The 26,314-nt window shown below is 37.1% G+C and overlaps 4 protein-coding genes across 7 annotated transcripts; 1 reads left to right on the top strand and 3 right to left on the bottom strand.

Moving 5' to 3' along the window:
- Positions 1–878: 878 nt before the first annotated feature.
- On the bottom strand, positions 879–14,403 carry Pcl (polycomb protein Pcl). 4 transcript variants are annotated; one of them, XM_089852797.1, is made up of 16 exons: positions 14,275–14,403; positions 13,958–14,156; positions 13,420–13,702; positions 11,565–11,646; positions 11,140–11,235; positions 10,940–11,040; positions 10,823–10,853; positions 8,461–8,501; positions 8,305–8,381; positions 4,744–4,796; positions 4,543–4,654; positions 3,038–3,164; positions 2,894–2,961; positions 2,637–2,801; positions 2,236–2,308; positions 879–2,117 (listed from the first exon to the last, which is right to left on the bottom strand). In XM_089852797.1, exons 3-16 carry the CDS (start codon positions 13,651–13,653, stop codon positions 1,560–1,562), a joined length of 1,818 nt encoding a protein of 605 aa, XP_089708923.1. In that variant the 5' UTR covers positions 13,654–13,702; positions 13,958–14,156; positions 14,275–14,403; the 3' UTR covers positions 879–1,559. The 4 variants fall into 4 exon arrangements, with proteins under 4 accessions (XP_089708923.1, XP_089708922.1, XP_089708925.1 ...); XM_089852796.1 differs by having other exon boundaries at positions 13,958–14,390; XM_089852799.1 differs by lacking the exons at positions 13,958–14,156; positions 14,275–14,403 and having other exon boundaries at positions 11,140–11,276; positions 13,420–13,479.
- Positions 14,404–14,829: 426 nt separating this feature from the next.
- Positions 14,830–17,986, bottom strand: NELF-B (negative elongation factor B). Its single transcript, XM_089852801.1, has 3 exons — positions 17,846–17,986; positions 17,303–17,579; positions 14,830–16,667 (listed from the first exon to the last, which is right to left on the bottom strand). The coding sequence occupies exon 3, from the start codon at positions 16,650–16,652 to the stop codon at positions 14,922–14,924; it is 1,731 nt and encodes a 576-aa protein (XP_089708927.1). The 5' UTR covers positions 16,653–16,667; positions 17,303–17,579; positions 17,846–17,986; the 3' UTR covers positions 14,830–14,921.
- Positions 17,987–18,002: 16 nt separating this feature from the next.
- Positions 18,003–21,195, top strand: Vps52 (vacuolar protein sorting 52). Its single transcript, XM_089852794.1, has 12 exons — positions 18,003–18,142; positions 18,328–18,380; positions 18,448–18,523; positions 18,592–18,659; positions 18,717–18,892; positions 18,950–19,526; positions 19,796–19,951; positions 20,015–20,257; positions 20,319–20,522; positions 20,579–20,756; positions 20,824–20,942; positions 20,999–21,195. The coding sequence occupies exons 1-12, from the start codon at positions 18,085–18,087 to the stop codon at positions 21,143–21,145; spliced, it is 2,055 nt and encodes a 684-aa protein (XP_089708920.1). The 5' UTR covers positions 18,003–18,084; the 3' UTR covers positions 21,146–21,195.
- LOC149623120 (uncharacterized) lies at positions 21,186–26,301 on the bottom strand. Its single transcript, XM_089852783.1, has 14 exons — positions 26,167–26,301; positions 25,939–26,094; positions 25,742–25,876; positions 25,058–25,366; positions 24,861–24,992; positions 24,349–24,799; positions 23,679–23,888; positions 23,415–23,615; positions 23,152–23,343; positions 22,565–22,733; positions 22,194–22,266; positions 21,890–22,138; positions 21,731–21,826; positions 21,186–21,316 (listed from the first exon to the last, which is right to left on the bottom strand). Exons 1-14 carry the CDS (start codon positions 26,257–26,259, stop codon positions 21,209–21,211), a joined length of 2,574 nt encoding a protein of 857 aa, XP_089708909.1. The 5' UTR covers positions 26,260–26,301; the 3' UTR covers positions 21,186–21,208.
- Between the last annotated feature and the right edge of the window lie 13 nt (positions 26,302–26,314).

Below are 26,314 nucleotides of genomic sequence, written 5' to 3'. Positions count from 1 at the left end.
AACCCAAATTTCGAGGGGGTAACCACAAATTCCCTGGTAACATTAATTACTGATATTTTTCAAGTACACTGAGTGAAGAATCCATTGAGAAACTTCTGTCGTCCATAATTACAAATTATAACAAGTTGGGAAACCAAAAATAAACCTCTCCGAGTCGAGACGCAATTAAGAGGTTTTTTCTTAAATAAATATAATTGCCTAAATTGCTTTGTAATCGGCAAAACATTGTAGGAAGATATTTTTAACCCTTGAAATGTGGTCGGGATTATTGACCAGTTTGACTAAATTGTTTTTAAGCCACTAAACACTGTAGCAAAATGTAACATTTGTTCTTAAAGCCTTTGAAATCATAAAGGTGCTCGGAATTGTTGGCTCGATATTTAAATTGATTTGTAAGCAAATAAAAACTGTAGAAAAATGTAATATTTGTTTTGGAAGCGGCTAAACACTGTAGCAAAATTAAATGTTTATTTTTAAACCCCTTTTGAAATGTTAAAAGTGATCAGGATTATTAAATGATAAGCCGCAATTTCGTGAACCATTGGTGGAAACCCGGCCATTGGGAGGCTAGACGTTACTCGTAACCCTAACCCATTATCGCGTACATCTTATTCCAAACGATGATAATGGAGTAGAAGCTAATACTGGTTTCTGTGAACCGCGAACGTGGTCCGGATGTTGCGAATACGTTTGCCAACTGCAAACGCGGTGACAGACAGACACACGCACAGATACGTCAAGTGTAATACCTCTCCGCGACGTCATAGTCACTTTGCTCGGAGAAGTAAAAATTCTATGTTTCTAAAACCTTCCTGTATTGTGGGTTATAGGCTTACCATCCCATTTCTGCTTATAATATTATGTTATAAATACTAATATTGTAAGAGTTTATATTTATTGAGGAAATGTGTATTTTTTTTTAATAGAAAAGTGGAGCTAAAATGTTTTCTTACGCAGCTTACCACATTTTTCAAACACAACCAAACAAGTCTGGTCATTTGAAAACTATTTAAAACGGTAACGTGGGTTTTGAATTTTCATAATATATCTACACACCTTTTATAGAATATTTTGAAATACGCGAAATATTTAATAACACTTTAAAATTTCGTTAATTAATTAAAACTCTAAGAGTAATAAACTCTGCAAATTTTGTTCTTACTCGAATAAAATATGTTTGACTCTACGGTCTTTTCAATAATAATAATAGTAAAAAACCCTGAGTGAAAAATTTAGGCAATACGGAAAAGTTTCCTTTGTAAAATATTTACAGGGAAAATCGTTTTGAAAACATTTTAAAGTGAAATTTCCAGTGTAGGCCTAGAAACATGACGTTACAAACAATCCTTAGACCTTAAGCAGCGCCGATGTCGAGAGCTAAAAACAAATCTGTCGTTCATTTTTAAGGATACTCGAGTAAAAAAGGAAAAGCAACAAACTTCTATCACAAACAAACGTTAATTAATTACTAAACAGTTAAGAAAACAAGGCAAACTCTTCGAATTCGGGATACTGGCTGGGCTGGGCTGGGCTGGGCTGGGCTGTTACTAAGTTTATAGTCAAGATATCCCCTCCCATTCGATCAAATATTGCATTTGTCCTTGGGCGTTACGTCTCCGAGCCAATATTTTACATTTCTCTCCACGCGCGATACGATTCTCGGCACCGAAATAGGAAGTAATGGACAATTTAAGATCATTAACCGGGATTTTTGTATCGGTAACTGGACTAACGATGCGTTTCTCAATCAAACTCTCCTCGCTATCCGAAGACGATTTGTTACTGGCACCGACGGAAGCGCGTAACGGTTCCGCCGAAGGCCTGGCTCTTTTGGCTCGATTCAAATCCACGTGCACTTTGCGTTTATTTACAGTGACTGCCACGCCCCTTCCTTTTTTGTCTCGCTCTTGAACTCGAAAGGGGTTATTTTTTCCTTCGAAATTAGTCGGTTTTGGAATGAACGAGTCGAGCGTTCCGATAGAGGAAGTGTCTTCCGAATCAGATTCGATTACATCTTCAATTTTTTCTCGGGTACGTTTTGATTTAACGTTGTAAATTCGAGTGTTGCTCGAAGTGGAGGCGCTACTGGAACCGGAATAATGGCTCGAACTTTCGATCTGCTCGTAAATTTAGGTAAGACGATCAAAAGGTAAAAAGAAACGATACGTGATTGGAAAGTTTGATTAAAGTTTCCGAAGGTAAATTAATATTAAAGTTAAAGTTAACTAGACAAACTTTTAGGATTTTCCGCTTGTCCTTATTATGACTCTTAAGCATTTTTGAGGGCCATTCGCTTTGATCAGAGGCGCTAAGATACGTGAAAAGATATCGCTCGCGTTACAATAGACGTACTTTACTCTACTCGGTAATTTAGTAGAGGTTGAGAGAAATAGACGCGCTAACCGCGAAACAGTTCAGGTCCAGCGGCACGCTAGAAATTTGGGAATAATACTCGGAAAAATGGCGGGCGGTCGACGTAATTCGTCCGAAGTAGACTACCCGCCATTTTCCCGAGCATTCCTCCCCCCATTTCTAGCGTACCACCGGGCCTGAACTGTTCCACAGTTAGCGCGCCTATTTCTCTCACGCCGATTTCGCGTCATCCTTAATTTACCAAATAGATAATTGAAAAATACCTGGCGGAATCATTAAGGGCTCTACATTCCGCTTTCACTTTCGTTAAAACCTCTTCGGTAATAGCACCCGCCCTTGGTATATTTATAAATGGTGCCGAGGGCGGATGACTAACTCTTAACGAATACCACATCATCTTTTTCTTAATTTCGCTACCAGACTTGAAACTACGCGTAGACAAAAAACATAGACCAAAAAACTTGATTTAATGACCTTAGGTGGTCTGAGCTGCAATAAAGAGTAAACGGGTTATAATCACCGTGAAGTGTTTTTGGTTAACGTTTTTAATAATATATTTCTTCTTGCGCTTTCTGGAATGCTTTTCATCTAAAAAATTTCCAAATTTCGTCTTTTGGTTCTGATTTCATTTGAAAACAAATTACAAATAAAATAGGCTTCTCACGGGTTCCGTAAGTTGCATTTGTACCCAGCACGCGTTAATAAACGGAATAATTTCAGAATCCAAATCAAAGAATCGTTTCCGTTGTTGCAATGTCAGACCAAAAAGGACTAGATGGGCTACGTCGGCCCTGCAATATCAATAGGGTTGGTTCTACATGACCCTTACGTTATAACCAGAGTTCAAAAAACCAAGGTTTTAATTAAAAAAACCCAGCCCAACGGCTTTAATTGGGTTTTTTATCTTTAGCAGTTGCGTGCATTGTAGAAATTTTCATTCAAATCTAACTGCTTAAGCCTAGTTTTCACTGGCCCAAAACGCGGGAAAAACGGGGTTCCTCGGCCGTTTTTTCAGTGCTAACTTGCCGCAAAGTTTGGTTTGGCGTTTTCTGGGCAACAAGCACGGAATTGGTTTTTTTTTTCATACTGCCCACTAGAGCGTATAGCCTTGAGGCTATGATAGTAAGGTTAAGCTCTATACTCTCCCTTTAAAATTCCTCTCACCCGTCGACAATACGATTTCACGCTTTCAATACCGCTCCCCTATTTCAATATTCAAAGAAATCGAGGGGAATTTAGAATCTAGGCAAAAGCAAGTTTTTACTGACGTTATTTTAGAGCGCGAGATCCAACATGGCCCACTACTGAAGGGCCGCGAGAAAATCGCTAGGTCGTATGTGATTAAGGGAAGGAGTTGAGGTTTGTACAGGCGGTAAGTCACCGACTGCGGACACGGGGTAGTCGGCACCTGTAGGGTAGGATCACCGACAAGTCCCTTATTCACTCAAACTTTGTCGCCTAGAAGCTTGGCTTACAGGAGACGGAATTAATGGGTTTTCTATTTTTCAGCAAATTTATACGGAAAGGAAAGCGGTGGCCAATAGGAATCGACGAATGCGTGACGTCATAGGCTTGGGTTTGGTCAGCTCGCGAGGTTTTTTTCTACGCCATTTTTTTAATAGGGACTTGCCAGTACTACGTCATACAACGTCAGGCTACATTCCACTAGTGTTAAAAAACATACCAGGAGGAGGGGCTTATATAGCTTTCATTCTGTTCAAAAACATACCATAAAGGCAACTGGGGGCGGAGTTAAGCCTAGATTGCCAAGTCCCTATTGAAGGCGTTTGTGTTGTCGAGTTAAATTTCTAAAAATGTATAGTTAACGATTTTTTAAAGAAGTTTGGCTTAATCGTTATTTATATGATTAAAATGAACGTTTTTACAAAGTCAATAAAGTCTAAGAAAATCAATCGGTTGCTATTGGTACATTTTCAACATGAATGGTAAGCCTTGGTCTCCGCGAGCTGGCGCTCTTATTTGAAATTTGTCCTGTGAAAACCAGGCTTAATAGAAAAAAGTCTTAAAATGTTTCATTTTTGAAAAGTTTTGAAGTTGAAACAATAAAAATCTTAAACTATGTTTAAAACAAGCCAATAAACCCCTTGGGCTGGGGGGGGGGGGGTTTAATTTAAACCCTGGTTAAAACCAGTATTTTCAGTATATTACCAGGATAATTCGAGTCTGTGTAGAAACTCTTTACCATAGTTACAAATTGTGCAAACAAAAATGTAGAAATGGTCACCCATTAACAATGGGTAATCCAAACATTGAAGACAGGCTGATAGAACGGAAATCAAATGGAACTTAGTTTTGAAAACATTAATGACAGTCGGGAAAGAGATTTGGGTTGGGGGGGGGGGTGTTTACCTTCGTGAAACCACTGTAAACATCTTCGGCATTGAAGCATTTTAACGTACCATCTAATAATGGTTGATAACGTTAAATTTAGCCATTGAACGGATATTAGCGTAGAAATTACACTATCCCTTTAAATGGAGGGCGAATAGGGAAATCAAGTGATTTTTTAATCGATTCTTCTACTAATCATAAGACCTATCCAAGAAGCGATATCTAGTTTACTACGGAGAAGGTATAAGATGCCTAAGAATTCGCGCGTCATAGTCCCAGTCCCCCTTTCAAAATACAAGGGGGGAAGTAAAAGGAGGCCGCCGGGCTATTTCGCTGCCTCTCCTCAGTAGGAAAATACGTAATTTTCGTCATTGGCGTCGCGCTGACGTTAGTTTTCAAGAACCAATGAGATGCTGGTTGTAATTTAGAGGCGGGGATTAACTCCGGACCCACGTTTGGACTGGAGATAAAGCCAGAAATGTGGCGAATTTACACCTTCTCCCTAGTAAACTAGATATCGCTTCTTGACCTATCTGTGTAGTGAAACATCCAGAAAATACCTCCAAATGGTTTTAAAAATCAAATTAGTTTGACATTTCATAGTTAATTTGAAATTAGCACCTCCGACCAACCGTGTAACGACCCGCCTTCTTGCAGGGCCCCAGCCGAATTTCGAAGATATTTATAGGAATTATAGGTATTTTTGATGGAAATATAGGATTTTATAGGACAGTACCGCAAACAGGGCCCGAGTTGTAACGTCCAAAGGGACCGTCCATAAACTACGTCACGCAAAAAATGGCATTTTCTGACCCCCCATCCCCCCAGATCACGCTTCGTCACGTTTTCTAAGACCCCTCTCCTGAAAACCACGTCACATTTTTTTAACCCCTCCCAACGGACTATGATTTGTCTTAATTTTTATCAATTTAATTTGATTAATTTAAAAAGAGATTGTTTCTTCTTTTCCGCTCAGACATTTTTTGCTCGACTTGAAAGTCAAAGTTCTTTTCCGTTTTTAGCTTTTACAAACATCGTTTGCCTCTGATTGAGCTTTAGAACAATATTGTCTGGATGTGCTTTTTTATAACCTTCCAAAATATTTCCATAAAGCTTAGTGAAAGGGCACACTTAATAGTTTTCGACATTGTCACTTGAAAACCTTGGGCTAATCGAGCTTGGGATTCAGATTTTAAAAATGTGCGATGGAAGCGAAACCATTTAAATCGGATGGAGGATCCTATTCATCCTTGCTAGTGCTAGTGGCGAATAAAAGATGACATTTGAGAGATAAGCTGACACTACATTTAGCAGTCCTTATGCGTACGTGTAGCTAGTCCTGCAGTGAACAGGTCTCTTTATTTTAAATGCGCTTTTTATATTGGCTACACGTACGAGTAAGTATGTGAAATGCTTACAGTTTCTACTATTTAAGCGATGACGGAATAAAAACTTTGTTAAATTATTGTAGAGGTCGTTCTCACGGAGGAATTTGAAACGTTGTGTTTTTTCTTCTATAACAAAAGGGTCAATCGACCTCTTACTGACTTCGTATTAAAATTAATGTTAAATATGACGTCACGCATCGTAGGGCCCCTCCCTCCCCCCTCGTCACGGACCGTCACAAAGTTACAAACCCCCTCCCCCCCATAAGAGTGTGACGTAGTTTATGGACGGTCCCAAATTACTTATTTTCCCAATTTAATAAATATTCATGTTGGTACTACTTAAAATTCTTCCAAATTCAAAATTCACGCACTCAAATGATTTCAAAAACACCATTCTTAAAATTCCATAGTTAAAATCTAAAGCTCAAAGAACTCCAATAGTGTTGTTTCGCCACGGGGTCCCTGATGCTGGTCGACCGTTCGGGATCTCAAAAGCTGAACAACATCTATTGAATTCTTTTAGTCAACGGGCGTGGTTGACCCGTCAGGTTATCTATTTTGATACTACGACAGTAGTTCCTTAAACTCTACCCATCTCCCCCCCCCCCCGTTTATCACTATATACCCCATTACAATAGCTAGAAAATAGGGTTGCCAAACCTAAACGACTTTGTATAGATTTAAGTTGAGAAAACACCTGCACGATTGAAAAGGCGTAAATATATTTTTCAAAGAGGTAAATACCCCTGACGTACGCGTAAGAAAACCCATGACGCGCGGAGTCGGTGAAAAACATCCTAAGGTCAATGGAAGGGAAAGGCCCAGAGCGCCATAACCAAAAGGACCAACAGGCCGAAGAAAATAATTAGAGGAGATTCTCTTTTTGGACGCTGTGAACGAAAGGTCAGCGCCAATCGCGACTATGGTTTCTAAGTTAAAACCAGGCCCCGCACTTCGTACGTTCACGTTGGGCCCTCGCCGTATCTATACCCGCCAGTCCGAGTAACTTACCGTCCCGCGTCGATGGAAAATAGACTATTAGACGATAATCATCTATTTTAAAAGATTAAATTATAATTATCTTTTTGTGCGCGGGACATATCTCTTGGTGCGCGGGAAATATCTCTTGGTGCGCGGGAAATATCTCTTGGTGCGCGGGAAATATCTCTTGGTGCGCGGGAAATATCTCTTGGTGCGCGGGACATATCTCTTGGTGCGCGGGAAATATCTCTTGGTGCGCGGGAAATATCTCTTGGTGCGCGGGAAATATCTCTTGGTGCGCGGGAAATATCTCTTGGTGCGCGTTGAAATAAAACCTAGGATTCGTCATGGACCACCGTGGACAAAACCGTATAGATGACTCTCTACCTTAAAAATTGAGTACCTCCCCGTTCACGGGTTTATTTTATTATTTTTAATTCTCATTTATTGCAATTATTTTATATTTGTTTAATCCGGATCCTTAAGATTCGGATAACCACTTGTATCTACCTATATATCACTTGCCCAAGTTGCCCTACAATACTAAGGAAACCATCCCCATTTTATGATATTTTTTAGACCCGACTGCTGGATTGGCTTAAAATTCGCGCAAGTTACAAAATTATAGGATTTAATAGGATTTTTGGCGATTTTAGTCAAAACTATAGGATTTTATAGGACAGTTTTAAAAATATAGGATTTTATAGGACAGTTTTAAAAATATAGGATTTTATACGACAGTTTTAAAAATATAGGATTTTATACGACAGTTTTAAAAATATAGGATTTTATACGACAGTTTTAAAAATATATAGGATTTTATACGACAGTTTTAAAAATATAGGATTTTATACGACAGTTTTAAAAATATAGGACTTTATAGGACAGTTTTAAAAATATAGGATTTTATAGGACAGTTTAAAAAAAATATAGGATTTTATAGGACAGTTTAAAAAAAATATAGGATTTTATAGGACACTTTCAAAATTATAGGATTTTATAGGACACTTTCAAAATAGGATTTTATATGACACGTTCAAAATTATAGGATTTTTCCACGTAAATTTTGTAAACAAGAAGGCGATTGGTCTGAGGTGCAAATTTCAAATTATCTATGAAATCTCTAACTTGAATAATAATTAGTAGAAGAATCGATAAGTTAAAAAATCATTTTGTATTTCCACTTGAGCCTCCCTTTAAAGCTACTCACTCTCCTGGACCACCGCAATAACAGTAACAATCTTGCTTATTTCGTTGATGAAACGTATCCCATATTAAGGATTTTAGCTTTTGAAATGCGAATATACAAATTATTTAACTTTGGATCTATTTTTCTTGGATCAAATAAAAGAATATTTCAAAATACTTGATAAGGAAGAACTTTTTTCACCGCTAATAACGCTTGCGCTAAAAACATTACATATTTGAATTAATTTTGCCTTTTACTCGCGTTATATACCTACTAACGTCTTGTGAAAAAAATTCCCATTTTTCATGATAATTAACAAGAGAGGGCAATCGGGATTTTAATTAATATTTGAGGGTGAAAAGGTTGAGCAAATTTTGCAAGCCCAAAGGTCAGTAGCATAGATGATAAAAATATTAAATTCAGGTGGTTAGTTTAGCATTATTTGCAAGCTGTAAACATCGTTTCATAAGATGCAACACAAATGTTCTTACTTAACAGGCGTACATAAAATTAACGCGAATAGCCCCTCGATGCCGCTACTTTAAACTGTACTAAAATGATTACTTCAATAAATTTATCTATGTAATAATTGTAATGGTGCGACACAAAGAGAAATTTTTGAGTGAGTAGCCCCTCGATGCGCTACCCTTAACATTGCTAAAATGATTACCCGTAAGACCATTCTAAAAACAACAATGCTAAAATGATTACAGACAAGTAACCCTTAAAAGAAGAACAGAAAGTTTTAGTGATTACCCCCTCGATGATAGAGTTACCTTTAACAGTGCTAAAATGATTGCGTAAGTGAAAGGGAGAGAATTGTGGTGAGTCGATATTTTTCGTTTGTCTTATGATAGTAAGGTTAAGCTCTATACTCTCCCTTTAAAATTCCTCTCACCCGTCGACAATACGATTTCACGCTTTCAATCACGCTCCCCTATCCCCTATTTCAACATTCAAAGAAATCGAGGGGAATTTAGAATCTAGGCAAAAGCAAGTATTTACTGACGTTCTTTTTAGACTGGTCTTAAGGCACCTGGATATTACAATTATTGGGTGTTTTACCGAATTCTTTCTCTTTCTAACGCTTCTGGCCATAAGTTCACGTTAGAAATTTATAAGACGCGATAAGTATGCGTCGGCATAAGTCTATGTTGTAAACTAAAATTTTCTGTACGTGTATTAATTGAACGTTAAGTACGTAATCATTTTAGCACTGTTAAAGGTAACTCGATCATCGAGGGGGGTAATCACTAAAACTTTCTCTTCTTTTAAGGGTTACTTGTCTGTAATCATTTTAGCATTGTTGTTTTTAGAATGGTCTTACGGGTAATCATTTTAGCAATGTTAAGGGTAGCGCATCGAGGGGCTACTCACTCAAAAATTTCTCTTTGTGTCGCACCATTACAATTATAACATAAATTTATTGAAGTAAGGATTACGGGTAATCATTTAAGCACAGTATAAAATAGAGCATCGAGGGGCTATTCACATAAATTTTATGTAAGCCTGTTAAGTACGGTACGATCATGTGGCTACTATTACTAGCCCTTCGGTCGTCTTGTTGTTTTTACATCCATATACTTTTGGTCAAAACAATGCAAATAACGCAATTTTATAAATAAATGTCAAGGCATAAAAATGGCAGATACAAGGGAGTAATACGGTTCAGTAAGCTGCAATGGAATAATACGGTTTGGTTTGACACGCGTCAGTAAAAATAAGCTTTCATAAGATTAAAGCGTAAAAATGGTGCAACATTCATGTATGAAATATTACGCTTGCAATAGGTTAGCAGGGAGGTCAAAGTACTCGCGTAAACAGTAAAAATACAGAAACAAAACTGTATAATACATTGTATAAGTTAAAATTTAAGGTCACGTGGTTCCCCTACAAGTTGACTTCACTTACGACCTCCGGGTTTAGCTTGGCGAAGGCTAGTGGGCGGGATTTATAAGTGCACGTTTAGCTTGGCGAAGGCTAGTGGGCGGCATTTATAAGTGCACTTATAAATCCCGCCCACAAATGCCTCCAGCCTCCGCCAAGCCAAAAATGGGGTACATAAGGAAAGTCAACATGAAGGGGAACCACGTGAACCGCGACTTTGCTTTAAAGGGTCTTCAAAAAATGCAGCGGTGGGTGGGTCTAAAGTAATTGACGTCGCAGGCTCCACTTGACGCCAAGATCCAAAGACTGTATATAGTGGGATTGTATACTTAGTCTTTGTTTTCGCGAGATTGCAGCCCCAATTCCATAAACTGCTAGGTTTTCAAAATAAAACGAACTAAGTTTCTTTTAACCACGCCCCTCCTCGGTCACGTGGCACCGACGTATTTCAAATAATTTATGCCCGCCGGGGGCTGACTTCTTTGAAGCCGCCTTAAGCAATCGAAACTTTTAGCGTTAACCAAAAACAGTAACAACCAACCCAGCACGTTAAAAATAAGGCAACAAAACAATCTTTTGTCATTTCATAATTACATTCGCTAATTATCTAAAAACGACAATTATTTCACAAGATTGGTGACATTTCACTCACCTCCCACCCCTTTCCTGGCCGCTCCACCCGGCTATTAAAAAACATCGGAGAGTTTTGGCTCAAATATTTTTTAAGTTAAACTAATCAGAGCCAAAAATAAATAGACGCAAAACAGACCCTGGTCGTCGTAGCAAAGACGCATTTTCTGCAAAGCCAAGGAACATCGGGCCTCAAAACTTTGTTGGGTATCTTAGGTTTGTGGCACTTCTGGTGATACCCTGAATGCCGGTAATTACAAGACGGATTGATTGATTTTTATATTTTTTTAGCAATCAGAGCGAATGAAATCTGTCTTAAGTTATGACCGTGAAACCCACCGTGATTACAATTATCGCATAGAACAATTTCGTTTGGCGGTTCCGAACGTCCCACAGAGCATGTAGCGCAAACAATATCGGCTCCAGGCATGGCAGCTGAGGTAAGACGCAACCACAATCTTGAAGGTCCCTCAAGACTGCGCTGAAACTCAGTAGTTTTTCATACTTATCGAATTAAGCTAGGCTAATCAATTTGAAATAAGGGACGAGGCGCGACTTCAACAATGACGATACTGAGCTTCTTAAGACAACAACGCGTCGTTATTTATTGGGGTTTAAAAGAAACCCCGCGAAAACGTTAAAGCCATAACGTTACGCGAAGCTTCTTATAAGGAAATTGAATTTTAATACCAATTTGAGCTAAACATATTTAACTTCCAAAGAGAATACAAATTTGTAGCGAATTGTACTGTTTTAAGACTTACCTTTCTTCAAATGCTGAAACGAACACCAATAGTGGGATAAATCTTCAAACTTTACTAAACACTTTTGTCTCAACTCGTTAACCTAAAATTGTAACAGAGAAGAAACTGACGTCAAGAGAGTGAAAGATGTTCCAGGGCCCCCAGCCCAATTTCGAAAATATTTATAGGAATATTTTCATGAAAATATAGGATTTTATAGGACGGTTATCCAGAATTACAGGATTATATAGGACACTAAAATATAAATTTCGATCTTTTTTTTAAGAACCAGTACCGCAAACAGAGGCCGAGTAATAAAGTAAAAATGTAAACAAACATATCCCCCTCCATAGGAATAGCGTCACACTAAACTTTGGAGGCTCGTAACTCTGGTTCTACTAGAGATATGGGGATGTCCTTTGAGGATGTTATAGTCCAATTTATCCCCCATCCAATCATACTAAAAACTTAGGGCTACGACAAACAGGGGCCGAGTAATTAAGCAAAATGTTCATAAACATACCCCCCTCCATAGGAATAGTATTACACTAAACTTTGGAGGCTCATAACTCCGGTTCCACTAGAGATGCGGGGATGCCCTTTGAGTATGTTATAGTCCAATTTGCCCCCCATCCAACCATACTAAAAACATGGGATTAAGACAAACAGGGGCCGAATAATTAAGTAAAACTTAAACAAACATACCCCCCTTCATAGGAATAGCATTACACTAAACTTTGGAGGCTCGTAACTCTGGGTCTAGTAGAGATAAGGGCATGTCCTTTGAGTATGTTATAGTCCTATTTATCCCCCATCCAATAATACTAAAAACTTACGACTACGACAAACAGGGGCCGAGTAATTAAGTAAAACTTAAACAAACATACCCCCCTTCATAGGAATAGCATTACACTAAACTTTGGAGGCTAATAACTCTGGTTCTACTAGAGATACGCGGATGTCCTTCGAGTATGTTATAGTCCCATTTATCCCCCATCCAATCATACTAAAAATTTACGACTACGATAAACAGGGCCGAGTAATTAAGCAAAAATGTTCTAAAACATACCCCCTCCATAGGAATAGCATTACACTAAACTTTGGAGGCTCGTAACTTTGGTTCTACTAGAGATTCGGGGATGCCCTTTGATTATGTTATAGTCCAATTTGCCCCCCATATACCGAGCTATTTTTAACAAGTTAGCTACAATACTACAGGGTTGCCACGGAATTTTCAGAACCAAATTCCCTGACTTTTCCAGGTTTTCCCTGACCTTTTTAGGCCGAAAACGTAAATGTTCACAGCACGTTTTAAGTGCTTATAATTAAATAAAGTCTCTACATTAAGTTTTCCAATGTATTTGTTGCACCAAAATGATTATGAAACATTTTAACTATAAATAACCGTCTAAGAGATTTTTACAGAGCATTTACTTTACAAAAACCATTCTAGACAGCATTTTTAAGGATTGCTCTAGAGTTTCTGTGTTAAGAGAGGATGAGGAGAAACTTTCATTACTCTGTAACCGATTTGCAATAAAGACTTATCCCCAGAAATTTTACCCACTAAAATCAAATTCCCTGACTTTGCTGAAACTTTTAAAATTCCCTGACCTTTTCGGCCCATTTTTAAATTCCCTGACTTTTACAGGATTTCCAGGTACTGTGGCAAACCTGTACTAGGGAAATCATCCCCATTTTATGATATTTTTTAGACCCGAGTAATGGTTTAACCAAAGGGTTGCTTAAAATTCGCCCAAATTTCAAATTTATAGGATTTCATTCAAAAGTTTAGGATTTTATAGGACAGTTTTAAAAATATAGGATTTTATAGGAATTATAGGACATCTGGGGGCCTTGATGTTTGGTTCATTACCTGGACAACAACTCCCAAATAGAATAATCCATCCGACCAATGTGCTAAAACGTCTAATCCTTCTTTAAATAACAAATTTCGACTTCTTTTTAAGCCCTTGAAATAAGGGGCATGACTGGAACTTGGTAAACAGTCAATATCTAACGTTGTTTCATCAGCAATTCCCTCAAATGCAAAGTTTTCCACTTTCCTCAACTGTAATGCGTTTAGGTTGGTGGCATCTACGTCTGTCATCGCCTATTCCAACAATTAATTCGCCAATCAATCGTGCTTCTTCATCGTGCTGTAAAAAAAATTGCTTCTTAGGCGAGACTACAGTCCACTCCACTATCTCATTTTCCCGCCAATTTTCCAGTCTGAAGTCTTAAGACTTGGTCAAACATTACAATTTTAAAAATAATAACTAAAGGCGCTAATAAAATCTTTCCTTTTTATCTTTAAGTTTGAAATTAAACAAACCAACAGGCAAAATCAAATTTGTTTTTTTTTAAAATCGCGTCATTTCTCATCTAAATTCATTTTAATAATAGTCTTTTACCAGGAAGAAATTGAAGAAATGCAACGCACAGTGAGCGACATTGTACTTAGTAGTAGTGGCACTGGCACAGCCGACTCGATCACGCTTAGATTATATGCCCGTCCGGAATTTTCGGTTTTTCACTCGAAAAATCAAAGGAGTCAGCTTTTTTAACATCTATGGGACGAACACCGTTTTTTTGGCCCTAATTTTGCAGTTACTGGTTCAAATATCTTATATAAGTTGCCTATCCTATAGCGTGAAAACAAATTTCCTCACGCGCATACATGCTTTAAGAAAAAACTATAAAAGAGAAACTTTGCACAAAAATAACAAACCAAGAGATTTGAACCAGTATTTTCAAAATTAGGGCCAAAAATGGTGTTCCTCCCCTAGGGGCTGACTCCTTTGACTCTTTGGGTTAAAATGTGTGTTACGCCGCTACGCGTTTTGGTTTTGAGACGAACGGGTTTCTATAGTGCGTGCCGTCACCCTCGTGCAGCCAAAAGCGTGATCGAGTTGGCTGTGGTAGTGGTCATAGCCCACTCGGTCACGTAATAACGTCTTGTATAGGGAGCTAACAGTTCTGACCCTGAAACGTCACACCCTTCTATCTCTTACTGGAGTTTCATCCCCCCTAACGGTTGGAAACAGTATTCTACGCGCAAAAATGCCAACCAGAGAGGGGCTGCGTGACGTCAGACTATCTCTTCCCCCCTAGCCAGTTGTTAGCTCCCTATACGGCTTTAAGTGTTGAAAAACGTTACCGAGAATACTGATTTGTCAATAAAACTGTCAAATCCAAATAGACCTTAACGTTAGTCTGAAACAATTAGTAATAAGTATGCCAACACCATGAATCGTTCCAGAGCTAGGACGACATTTAAAACCTGTTTTTATGGAAAAAATGGGTTTTATTAAAAACAAAGCGCACACACACTTCCAAGAAAAATATAATATTCTCTTCTAAGAATTACAAACACAATTAACTGGGTGTTGAGGGTGTGGGAACGTTTAAAATAGGTAGAGGCAGAGTTTCTACATTCTGTGCTTGGGCACTGGTTTGGTTAGAGTTGACGCGCTCTTGCAAAAGGTCGTAATGACTTTGCAAGTCGGTATTATGTTGGGCTAACTGCAATAACGCCGTCATAATGGCTTCCAATCTGGTAGGCGGCAATTTGGAGTGAACGTACCACAAGAGTTTAACCAAATGTCTCGCTACATTCTCGCGCATGATGTTGGTCATGAAAAATTCGTCAAATATGATGGTGCAAAAGTCTTCGGCGGTGAATTCATCCTCTAAAATAACCAAGAGGCTGACCAAATTATGCAGAAACGGATCTTCAAAGGCCTTATCCTGGTCACAATTATTTAGAGTACCCAAGACGCGCATTAGGGCCTGACGATCGCGTTGTTTCGCAGAATGTAAAGTATAATACATAGCGATGACACTGGCGACGCCATTTTCTTGAATATAAGCTTGATAAGCGTCTGGAGGTGGACCCGAATGTTCGATGGTTGTAATTGCAATCTCTCTATCATCAGATGGAAGTTTGGAACTCAAATTCCTGATTTGATCGTCAACCATCAAGGACATGAGTGCGGGAAGAAATTTCGTCATGACTTGTACGTCGAGTTTAGGTTCTTTAAAAACTTGCGAGTTGATAATCTCCCAAGCTTGTAAACCTAATAATAACATTCTCAGAAGAAGCAACAAAACTTGATTTTCACGGGGAAGACTCTCATTGTTAATAAGGTGGTTTAAAATCTTTAAAGCGGATGTCGCTAGGAAGTTGATGGCGTAAGGGTCGCATAGCGTCATGGATAAGTCTCCCATGACGTGTTCCTGTCCTCGTTTAATTCCATCGAGAAAGCCTTGAAGTTCTCTGGATTTTTTAACATTAACGTTTCTTTCTCTGATGCAAGCGTCCAAACACCAGGTGAATTTGTGACAAGGATCTATCGAAGTTATTTCTTGAATTTCTAAATCATGCATGGCCATTAACAATTCCGCTCTAAGCGTACAATAATGGACGTTCTTTGTGCGAAGGAACAAAGTACGAATGAATTGTAGAACCATATCGTAGAGTTGAATGTTTCTGCCAATCATATTTATAAGTTTTTGAATGATATCCGCTTGGCGACGTTGTTTCGGTGATAACAGAAAAAAGTTCGACGTTTCTTGACAAGAGAGTAGTTGTTCACGTTTCTCTTCAACGTAACGAGTTAAAAGGGGAGAGACTTCATCTCCAAACAAGGCCTGATTATCTTGCCAAATTTGTCGTTTAACGTGGACATCGCATTCGTTGTACAATACTTTATCGACAACGATCTGTTTCAAGTATTTATCTTCCAGTCGTTCCATATTCTTCATAATGCCCATGACAATTGGCCTCAATGTTGGTACTTTGATGACGGGAAAACTCTTTTGTAAAAGTTCCTTCAGTTTCTTGTCCTTTTCTCGCCGCTCCTGCTTGCCAAGAGCTTCAATCTGTTGCAGCAGCTTCTCTTTCAGTTCGTCAAGAACAGATAAATGAAATTCTAAACGACGAACACCGTGTAAGTCCAGTAATGGTAACATGGGTCGAAGTGAAGGTAACAGAATTCCATTTTCAATTTGGAATTCTTCTATAGCTCTTAGCGGGTCTGAGCAATTTGTAAGTGATTCACGGAGGTACTCCTTCCCAGGTATTCCAACCTCTTCCAAACCTGACATTTTTTATCTATAGCACTGCAAGTGGGAAAAACTTTACTTTAGCTCGCGCATTCAAAATACAGTTTTTCCAATAAATATCATTTCTTGGAGGTTAATTATATGATAATTAATTACATTTAAGTCGCGGAAACTATTTTAATAAATATTTTCACAAACCTAACCTAACCTAACCAAAACTAACCTAACCAAACCTAACCAAACCTAACCTAACCAAACCTAACCTAACCAAACCTAACCTAACCTAACCTAACCTAACCTAACCTAACCTAACCTAACCAAACCTAACCTAACCTAACCAAACCTAACCTAACCAAACCTAACCTAACCTAACCTAATATTGATTATAATAGTTTCCGCAAACCTAACATTTCTTGGAGTTGACAATATTTAGTAATATTTTGGAAAAGGTGATGCAGTTTTCCTTGGCAATAACAGAAACAGGCGCACATTAGCCGCTCATGGAAGGGAATAAGAGGGAATAAATTACAAAAAACATGGAAAATATTGATGTAAGTTAGTTTCCGCACCTTAAATTTAACTAATTATCGTATAATTAACCTCCCAGAAAAGATATTTATTGAAAAAACTGTAATTTGAATGCGCGAGCTAAAGTAAAGTTTAGCCCTGCAAGTGTAATGTAATGTGCTAACCCATTCCAACTTGACAATGCTTACTTAAGCCTTGGCAAGAAAAACTAATTTATGGGAATTTGGCATTTTGAACTTTATGTTGCCTAACAAAAATTTCCGTTTGTTTTACCACAGTAGAAGACCACAATAACACCCTTAAAATGAAAATTATTCCATTAGAAAGTCAAATTTCGACAAATTCACCCTCGGAGGCTCGGATTTGGAGTTTCGGAATTCGGACGGTGTTGCACCAGACCATAGCCCACTCCATCGCGCTTAGGCTGCTGCATGCGTTTTCCTAAAATAGGTTGAGATTATGAACAAACAAATATTTAATTAATTTTTAAGAAACAAACTTTTTGTTTTAAAACTTTGAAAGATAATTTAAAACCCTTCAATATGCCTCTCATTAAAATTTCAAGAGATTCGAACCAGTGAAAACGAAGAAAACACATTTAAACCGTTTGAAGACTAAGCCCTTTATGGCTACTCTTCGTTTTAATTTTTCAAAAAAAAAAAACTATCAAAGAGAAACTTTTTAAACTTTGCACAAAAATAACAAACCTTATTTTGCACATCTCATTAAAATTAACAGCCATGTTAAAAGCTGACTCCTTTGATTTTTTGGGTTAAAATGTGTGATACTAGTTTTGAGACCGATTGTAGTGCTCTGCTTCTATAGCACCAATTCGCTCTGATAGCGCGTACAGCCAAAGCGTGATCGAGTCGGCTGTGTGTTGGATGTGGTTCTCTTCAGCGGTCGTTTAATCACGGTTTAATGTCAATTAAAACATAATTAAAAAATGTATGATTACCAAGACGACGCAGTTGATGAACATGGAATTTTTGATGGAGTTACGGGTGAGAAAAATATAATATTATAACCAAAAGTCCTTGTAAAATTTCCAGTGCCAGTTGGTAGTAGTAATAATAATAGTAAATAAAAGGCTTTTTTATTCGGAAACAATCTTTAAGATAATTCTTGTTTACAAAGGTGTCCGTTCTAATAAATTTATTTGTTATTTACACTAATTAATTGGGATTAGATAATATACAAGAAAATCTTGAAGATGATTTTATTAAAGAAGCTCTCAAATCGGTACTGATATAATCACTATAAATATCTAACACATATTCACGGTAGTTTTGTCGTAAATACGCTTTAGGGGATGGATTTACGTAAATACTCGCAACAGATTGAAAAAGAGCTAAAAGAAGTCGAAAATTCATCAATTCAAGACTGTACGATTACGATATGAAATTAAATTAGCTCCTATAACTTCATTTCTTAATATTTTAAATACGTTCAGATATACACGAAAGTGAAAACATAGCGAGCCTACACAATCAAATAACCGCTTGCGATGATATTTTACAGGTTAATGCTTTCTCAATTTGAAGAATAAACAAATTAAAATTAATCTAATACTTATAGAGAATGGAAGGGATGTTACTGTCATTTCAAAACGATTTAGGCAGTATCAGTCACGAAATATTAACCTTACAACAACAATCAGTTTCTATGAATATACGTCTAAAAAACAGGCAATCTGTTCGGGGGGAATTGAGCCAATTCGTGGATGAAATGGTCATCCACGAATCCATGATTAAGTACTGTTAATCAACAGGCCTTAATCATCAGATTTTGAACTGGAATTATTTTCTTAGCCATATTCTACACACCGCAGTTTCTGAAAAAGTTTTCATGGAACAACTTTGCATTCTCGATCACAAGATCTCATTCGTTAAAGAACAAGCTTTTAACGAAGCTCGTTCTTGTCAGGATGTCAGAGACATTCTCGAGAAATTAAAGATCAAAAGCATCGCAAAAATCCGAGAATATTTACTTCAAAAAATCTACGCTTTTCGAAAACCAATGTCCAACTACCAAATTCCGCAAAATGCCCTTCTTAAGGGCAAATTTTTCTACAAATTCTTGATGACCCACGACAGAGACGTTGCCAGGGAAATTAGGGACGAATACATCGAGACCCTGAGTAAAATGTATTATTCGTACTTCAAGAGTTACGTCAGTAGACTGATGAAGTTACAGTACGAAGAAGTGGCTGATAAAGACGACTTAATGGGGGTCGAGGATACGGCGAAACGAAGTATATTTGCTAGTAAAGTTGCTCTAAAGAATCGTTCAACCGTCTTTTCGTTGGGTTACCGAGGAAATATATTAACGACCGAGTTGGAATCTACTACCATAGTTCCTCACGCTGCTCAAAAATCTGAAACTAAAGTAATATTGCGAGAATTAAGTTAAAGCAAAGCGCGGGTGGTCCAGTGGATCCCCTACAAGTTGACTTTCCATACGAACTCCAGTTTTGGCTTGGCGAAGGCTGGAGGCATTTGTGGGCGGGATTTATAAGTGCACTTATAAATCACGCCCACTAGCCTTTGCCAAGCTAAACCCGGAGTTCAGGAGGAAAGTCAACTTGTAGGGGATCCATTGGACCCGCGCTTAAGCTCCTCAATCTTTAGTTTTTTTTTCTTCCAATCTTCTTATAGTATACATTTGAAAGTTTATTTCGAAGTCACCAGTACGCTTTAGTAGATAACGCTTGTCGCGAATACCTATTTTTGGCGGAATTCTTTATGTTATCAGCCAATGCCGGGCAAGATTTATTCCTCGCCATATTTGGGAAAACTCTTAACATGTTTCTGGTACTTTTCAACTCGTTATTGTCGCGGAAATGCCGAGTTAACAATCTTAAATTCTTCCTCCAGAAACATTTAAATCTTTACATTCAAGATTGTTTCGACTCGATAGCTTTGTTTCTTTGTATCCATATCGTTCATCGATATCAAATTTTGATGCATAAACGATCAGTGGGAGCTTTGGATAAATACTGGGATACCCTTCTTCAAGTTTTCTGGCCTCGTTTCGAAATGATTCTACAGTTAAACATCCAAAGCATTCGCGATTGCGATCCTCAAAAATTAGGGGCTATCGATATGAGGCCGCATTACGTAATTAAGGAGATACCTTACTCGAAAGATCCGCGATTAAACTTAATCTATTTAAAAATAGATTACAAGAAGATACGCCGAGTTTTCCGCGGCTATCGTCGGAGTTAACGAGAGTTTTCCCAGCGAAAGAGTTTCGCGACTTTTAGGAGCGTTACAGAGTGAAGTTGAGAATTTCATTTTAAGAATGGCCGCGGAATTTTCAGAGAGAAAGGATCAATTAATTTTCCTTATTAATAACTACGATATGATGTTAAACGTTTTATTAGTAAGCGTTCTAATTAAAAATTAACCAACCAAAATTAAAATAAAACTTTATATAAGGAACGAACGAAAGAAGATTCGAAAGAATCTGAAAGTTTTAAGGATCTTCTCAACGCGCGAACGCAAGAATTTGTCGAGGAGGTTTTAGGACCGCATTTCGGTGGTTTAATGACCTTCGTGAAGGAATGCGAAAACGCTATCGAAAGAGGTCAAGCTGATAATCTCAAAAAAGAAGAAAGTAAGTTAACTTCTTACGTAAATATTTCTTTACGGTAACTAATTAATTAGTATAAAATTAATTGTAGAAAGGATAATTAATATCGTGAGATCATTTAACTCAACGTGGAAAAAGGCTATCGAAGATATCAACCAAGATATCATGAGATCTTTCACTAATTTTAAAAATGGGACTAATATTCTCCAGGTATTTTATTATTAAATTTACGTTACGTTGAAAATAAAACTGCATTTATCTTTCAGGTGGCTTTGACGCAATTAATTCAATACTACCACCGTTTCCAAAAGATTCTAAGTCTACCCGCATTCAAAAATATTCCTAATCGAGGCGAAATCCTAAACATTCATCACTTGATGGTGGAAGTAAAGAAATTCAAGCCAACTTTCTAAACGTATCTCGTTAATTTATAGGAATAAAAATTTCCCGGCATCAACACAGACTTTTGTTGTCATTTATTTCTGTCCTAAGTTTTCTTCACTTCCGCACAAACCAATTGTCACGTTGAGACCTACTTGGCGCATAATTCTTCTTATATATATGCGTTCTCTTTCGTGTCCTTCCTAATACGTTAAAAATTTGTTTAAAAATTAGTTTCAACGCCGCTAAAAACCTATTTAATCAAAATAGAATTAACGCTTGATTGTCAAAAGGTCAACGACCTTGAACCAAGGCTTACCGGCGGTCTAATATGCCTTTGAAACTTTGTTAATCGAAATAGGCTTAACGCGTTACTTTCAAAAGGTCAAAGACCTCGAGCCAAGACTTAGAGAGTAGGCTTATTGGCGATCTAATAATCAAACTCAATGCCTGAACCAGAAAATTTCTTTAAACGCCACTGAAATTCAGTTAATAAAAGTAGGCTTGGCGTGTAGGCTTAGCGCCAAGGCTTGGCGTGTAGGCTTAGCGCTAAGGCTTGGCGTGTAGGCTTAGCGAGTAGGCTTATAGAACTAAGTGATCTAAATAATTGTACTTACAATCAATTTAACACTTTCGGCTTCATAAACAGTAGCAACTAGTTCTTTAAAGATAATGGCGAGTTTAGTTAATAAAATATTCGCATCACAGGATTCCTGAAGATAAAATCAAAAAAAAAATTAGTTTTTTGAAATTTTTAAGTTTATAATATTTTATACCCTCTTTTCTTCGAAATATTTTAAATGCGCTTGTAACGCGGACAAACGAATTAGCAGTTTCATATCATTTGTTTTGCAGATTGCATTGTTAAGACTTTTCATTAAGGGCTTTGATATCAAAATATTGTAATGTTCATCGGCGCTTAGAACTTGGTAGATGAAATCGTCTACTTCCACAATGAGATCGAGCAAATACTTCTCACCGTCGTAGCTAGATTGGAGTTGTTCTCTCAAAGTTTGAAGTTGAGCCTGTAGAGTTACGTATATAAATCTATTTTTCTTTCAATTTAACAAAGTATCTTACCGATAATCTCTCAATTTCAAAGTCATTATCCGACTCCGTTTCCTTCAAGTTCAAAGATTTGGAAAGCGAATCACTTACAGCGCGAAAAGAAAAATTATTATTGGACTGAAAAATATACTTCAATAATAAATAGGATTGCCCCAAAATTTCCACGACGACTTTCTTAAATTCCCTGACTTTTGTACCCAGTGGTATTTAAGAAGTTGAAAAAGGTACTCGAATCTATCTAGAGTATTTCAAATACGTTGCTATCGATAGAGTATTGAGTCGAGTACTTGGCTCGATACTCGGACTGAGTACTCGAACTTAACGAGAACCACGCGCACCACTGGTTCCCTGACTCGTGACAACCCTAATAAAATGTTTCTTACAGACACGTAGAGACTTCCGAATCGACAGGCTCGCTGAACACTGAACATAGATTGTCAATTGCGGAAGAAAAGGTGTTTTGATCGAGTGTTTCGTGATTTTCAACTCTCGCGGATAACTCCTCCAATAAAATGTCAGTTAGCGTAAATTCCGTTTTTGTCTCCACTTTTCCTAAGAAATAAATTATTTCATTATTAAAAAGTTCAGGTAACGTAACATTATACCTTAAAGGAACGGCTTTTTTCTAAACTTAATAACGAAATAATTAGCGTAAAAATGATAAAGGACTACCGCGCCATTGGTTTAGTGGCGTCTGCTAGCCAGAACCTCTTATCCCTTACCTCTCTCTAAGCGTGTGAGAATTCAAACAATCCCGTTAGGGTACGAGGTTCGATTTAGCAGACGCCACTAAACCAATGGCGGATGGCCCAGTAGTCCTTGATTGTTTTTAAGACTAATTAAACGCTAATTATTTTGTTATTAAGAGATCCTTCTATATTATTTAGAAAAAGGCCGTTCTTTTAAGGTGAATTATTACGTTACGTGACATTTTCCTTTAAAATGAATTAAATATAAAAATAATCATTACCACTCTGGGTATCTTCCTGAGACCGAGTTTCCTGATTGTAAATGTTACTAGTCGTTATTTTTTCATAAAGTTCCGAGAGTTTTTCGATTTCTTTACTAAGATTAATTAAATAATTAAACATATCACGTTGAACTTCTTTACAAGCTAAGTTCTCGAAATACGTTGTCTTGAAGAGATTTACAGTTTTAAGGCCTAAAATATTAAACACGTTACTTTTAATTAAAAACATAAACGAGAAGAAATAAAAATTAAACAATACTGACAACAATTGACTTGACCATTAGCCAATTGAATCGCCTTTCTAGCGTTAAAGCCCGATTTAGTCGTGGAAAATGTTTCAAGGACCCTGACGGCAATTTTGGAAAGGGTGAGAACTTTTTGGACATCATTTTTACATTTCTTAATCTCAGTTTCGTTCGCGGTTATATCTTCGAGTTCCCCAATTAAGTTCTTAACTCCGCTATCTATAATTAACAAATTAATTTAATTCATTTAAACTTAAATAATTAACGCTCGCGATTAAGTACCAATTAATTTAAGAAGTTCCGGTGTAGAAATCAAGCCCATAACGTTGTTAATAACAACCTCAATAATCTTATCCCATTCGTGTTTAAGAAACTTCAATTCGTGAATAATGACAATATTCATTGGATTTTGAACGTACTCTCGGAGGCAATTAATTAAGGCTTCGTTCACCGAAGTTAACCATTTTAGCGAAAGCGCCAGCCCCCATTTTACTGTAGTAGTTATTTAAAAAATAAATAAGTAAATAAAATTGACAGGGCCCCCAGCCGAATTTTATAGGAAGTTTTTCCAGAATTATAGGATTATATAGGACTTATTGCAAAAACACGGGATTTTATAGGACTTATTGCAAAAACATGGGATTTTATAGGACTTCTTGCAAAAACATGGGATTTTATAGGACTTCTTGCAAAAACATGGGATTTTATAGGACTTCTTGCAAAAACATGGGATTTTATAGGACTTCTTGCAAAAACATAGGATTTTATAGGACTTCTTGCAAAAACATAGGATTTTATAGGACTTATTGCAAAAACATAGGATTTTATAGGACACGTTCAAAATTAAAGGATTTTTTATAGGACACGTTCAAAATTAAAGGATTTTATAGGTATTATAGGACCTGTGGGGGCCCTGCAAGTAACTGTTTAAATCATCTACTAATCAACTTACCAGTTTGAAATGATGAAGTACATTTCAAAAATAGTTCTATCACGGAACAAAACCTTTTGACAAAGTTTCGCAACTTTTGAAAAGAAGGATTGAAGTCAACGTTGCTATGTGAATTTTCCTTTACTTTTCGAATAACGTTTCTCATCAGGTCATTCTCCTCGTCGTAGGAGGTGACGACGATATCGAGAAAACTCCTTAAGATAGCCATATCGACTAGTTTCTCTATGGTTACGAGTTCGGCTAAGAGCTCGAATTCAATCACGGAAGTGTTATCCTTCAGGAGTTCTTCTCTATATACGATAAATCGATCAATCGATTCGATAATTCGTTTGCTTAAAATAGGAATGGTGAATTTTGCGAGTTCGGAGCCAAACGCGTGAAGATTTGTCAGTTGTTTAGCGAGATTTATATGGTTGACTTCGGAGTTTTCGATTAGAAACTCTTCTCCAATCTAAATAAAATCTAAATTTAAATAACTCCGCTGATTAAATTCGAATTGTAAGTATTAATACAGCGTCAATCGCTTCTATAAAGTCAGGAACTAAATCCGTCACTTCAGTGGATGTATCGTTATCAATATCCATGAGCACCGCAACTTGATTGACGTAAAAAATGATGGAATTTTCATAGAACTTCAAACTTTCCTAAAATAATCATTAAAGAAGATCACAAACGATACATTTACTACAAAGAAATTAGATTTATTTACCAAATACTTCGGGTCATTTGAAACACCACTATATTTGTATTTCAGCGTAGCTGTTTCAGAAAAAGCTTCGAGCAGCTTAAAAATGTTAGCAAAAAGAAGACGTTTTTTCACGGAATTGCTATCGTAGAGTTGAAAGATGTCGTTTGAAACGGATTTTTTGAAAGACAAAATATCTTCGCAAAGTTCTTTATATTTTTTAAGAAACTGTTTCTCGTCTTTGATGTTTTGGAACCACGCAAGGTTGCCTTTAATTTTGCGTATGAGAACCTTTATTTCCTTAATTTGAAGCGTTTGCCACATTGATAATAACTGTTAAGCGTAAAACGCGGCTGCAAATTGTTAAAACTGATCCCGAAACGAACCCAAAAATGAATCATCAGGGTTCGTACGAAATTTTTACATTGAAAATCCTTGACTTTTCCAGGTTATCCCTGACCATTTTAAGTAGCTTACCAGAGCCCACTTCATCACACCCGTCTCATATTTAGCATTTCGCGAAGCATGGTTTAATATACCAAATGAAATCCCTGACATTTCCCTGATTTTTTAGGTAAATCGTTTAAATTCCTGACTTATCCCTGACTTTTCCCCCTAATTTTCATATCCCTGACTTTTCCCCCTAATTTTCATATCCCTGACTTATCCAGGTTATCCAGGTTCCGTACGAACCCTGATTCATTGTACCTTTAACCACGACTGAATCACATTTCCACAAAATTTAAACACCAAATCGCGATTTATAGGATTGTTTAATCCCCTTATTGTCTGGACCTGTTTATGTAGGTCATTTTCGAATACGGTCATCATTTCTTGAAATTCCTGTACCCATACGTACTAATATTAAAACCTTTCCCCTTTGTAACTTAACAATTCAAACTCACCAGTGTGAACTCCATCTCCTTCTCCATGTTCTGTAAAACTTGACGGTTCTTCAACTCTTCAAGTAATTGCGAGAGTAAATCGTATAATAAATTTATACTAGCATTAAATTCGTCACTCGCTTCATTTGAATACGTTTCTTGAATTAAATTTTGAACCTAATTGATCAGATTTAAAATTTTTAGCAAGGTTTAGGATTATTATTCAACATTTAAACATTGACAACATACTTTTCTAATAATTGGTTGAATAAATTTTAGAATAAGTTTAGGCCTTAAATCTGATATTCGAAACTCGCTCATAATTTTACTTTTAGTTGCCATAGTAAACTTTCACTGAAACGAACTTTTTAACTTGTCTGGCTCATGCTCAATGAAC

This window comes from Phalangium opilio, unplaced genomic scaffold, assembly GCF_054372755.1.
Source record: "Phalangium opilio isolate 3A_F unplaced genomic scaffold, DU_Popi_V2 ptg000113l_1, whole genome shotgun sequence".
In the NCBI taxonomy this organism is placed as follows: Eukaryota; Metazoa; Arthropoda; class Arachnida; order Opiliones; family Phalangiidae; genus Phalangium; species Phalangium opilio.
Note: the sequence above shows the minus strand (reverse complement) of the source record. Positions and strands in the feature narration are given on the sequence as shown.

Coding starts and splice junctions, on each gene's coding strand:
- LOC149623120 (XM_089852783.1), bottom strand. CDS start 26,259: ATGGCAACTAAAAGTAAAATTATGAGCGAGTTTCGAATATCAGATTTA. Junction 24,993..25,057: donor CAAATGACCCGAAGTATTTG/GTAAATAAATCT, acceptor TGATTATTTTAG/GAAAGTTTGAAGTTCTATGA. Junction 22,734..23,151: donor TCAGGAAGATACCCAGAGTG/GTAATGATTATT, acceptor TTTATTTCTTAG/GAAAAGTGGAGACAAAAACG.
- Pcl (XM_089852797.1), bottom strand. CDS start 13,653: ATGACAGACGTAGATGCCACCAACCTAAACGCATTACAGTTGAGGAAA. Junction 4,655..4,743: donor TTTACAGTGGTTTCACGAAG/GTAAACACCCCC, acceptor CCGTTCTATCAG/CCTGTCTTCAATGTTTGGAT. Junction 2,309..2,636: donor GCCCTTAATGATTCCGCCAG/GTATTTTTCAAT, acceptor CACGTATCTTAG/CGCCTCTGATCAAAGCGAAT.
- NELF-B (XM_089852801.1), bottom strand. CDS start 16,652: ATGTCAGGTTTGGAAGAGGTTGGAATACCTGGGAAGGAGTACCTCCGT.
- Vps52 (XM_089852794.1), top strand. CDS start 18,085: ATGTATGATTACCAAGACGACGCAGTTGATGAACATGGAATTTTTGAT. Junction 18,893..18,949: donor ATCCACGAATCCATGATTAA/GTACTGTTAATC, acceptor TTATTTTCTTAG/CCATATTCTACACACCGCAG. Junction 19,527..19,795: donor CTCAAAAATCTGAAACTAAA/GTAATATTGCGA, acceptor ATCTTCTTATAG/TATACATTTGAAAGTTTATT.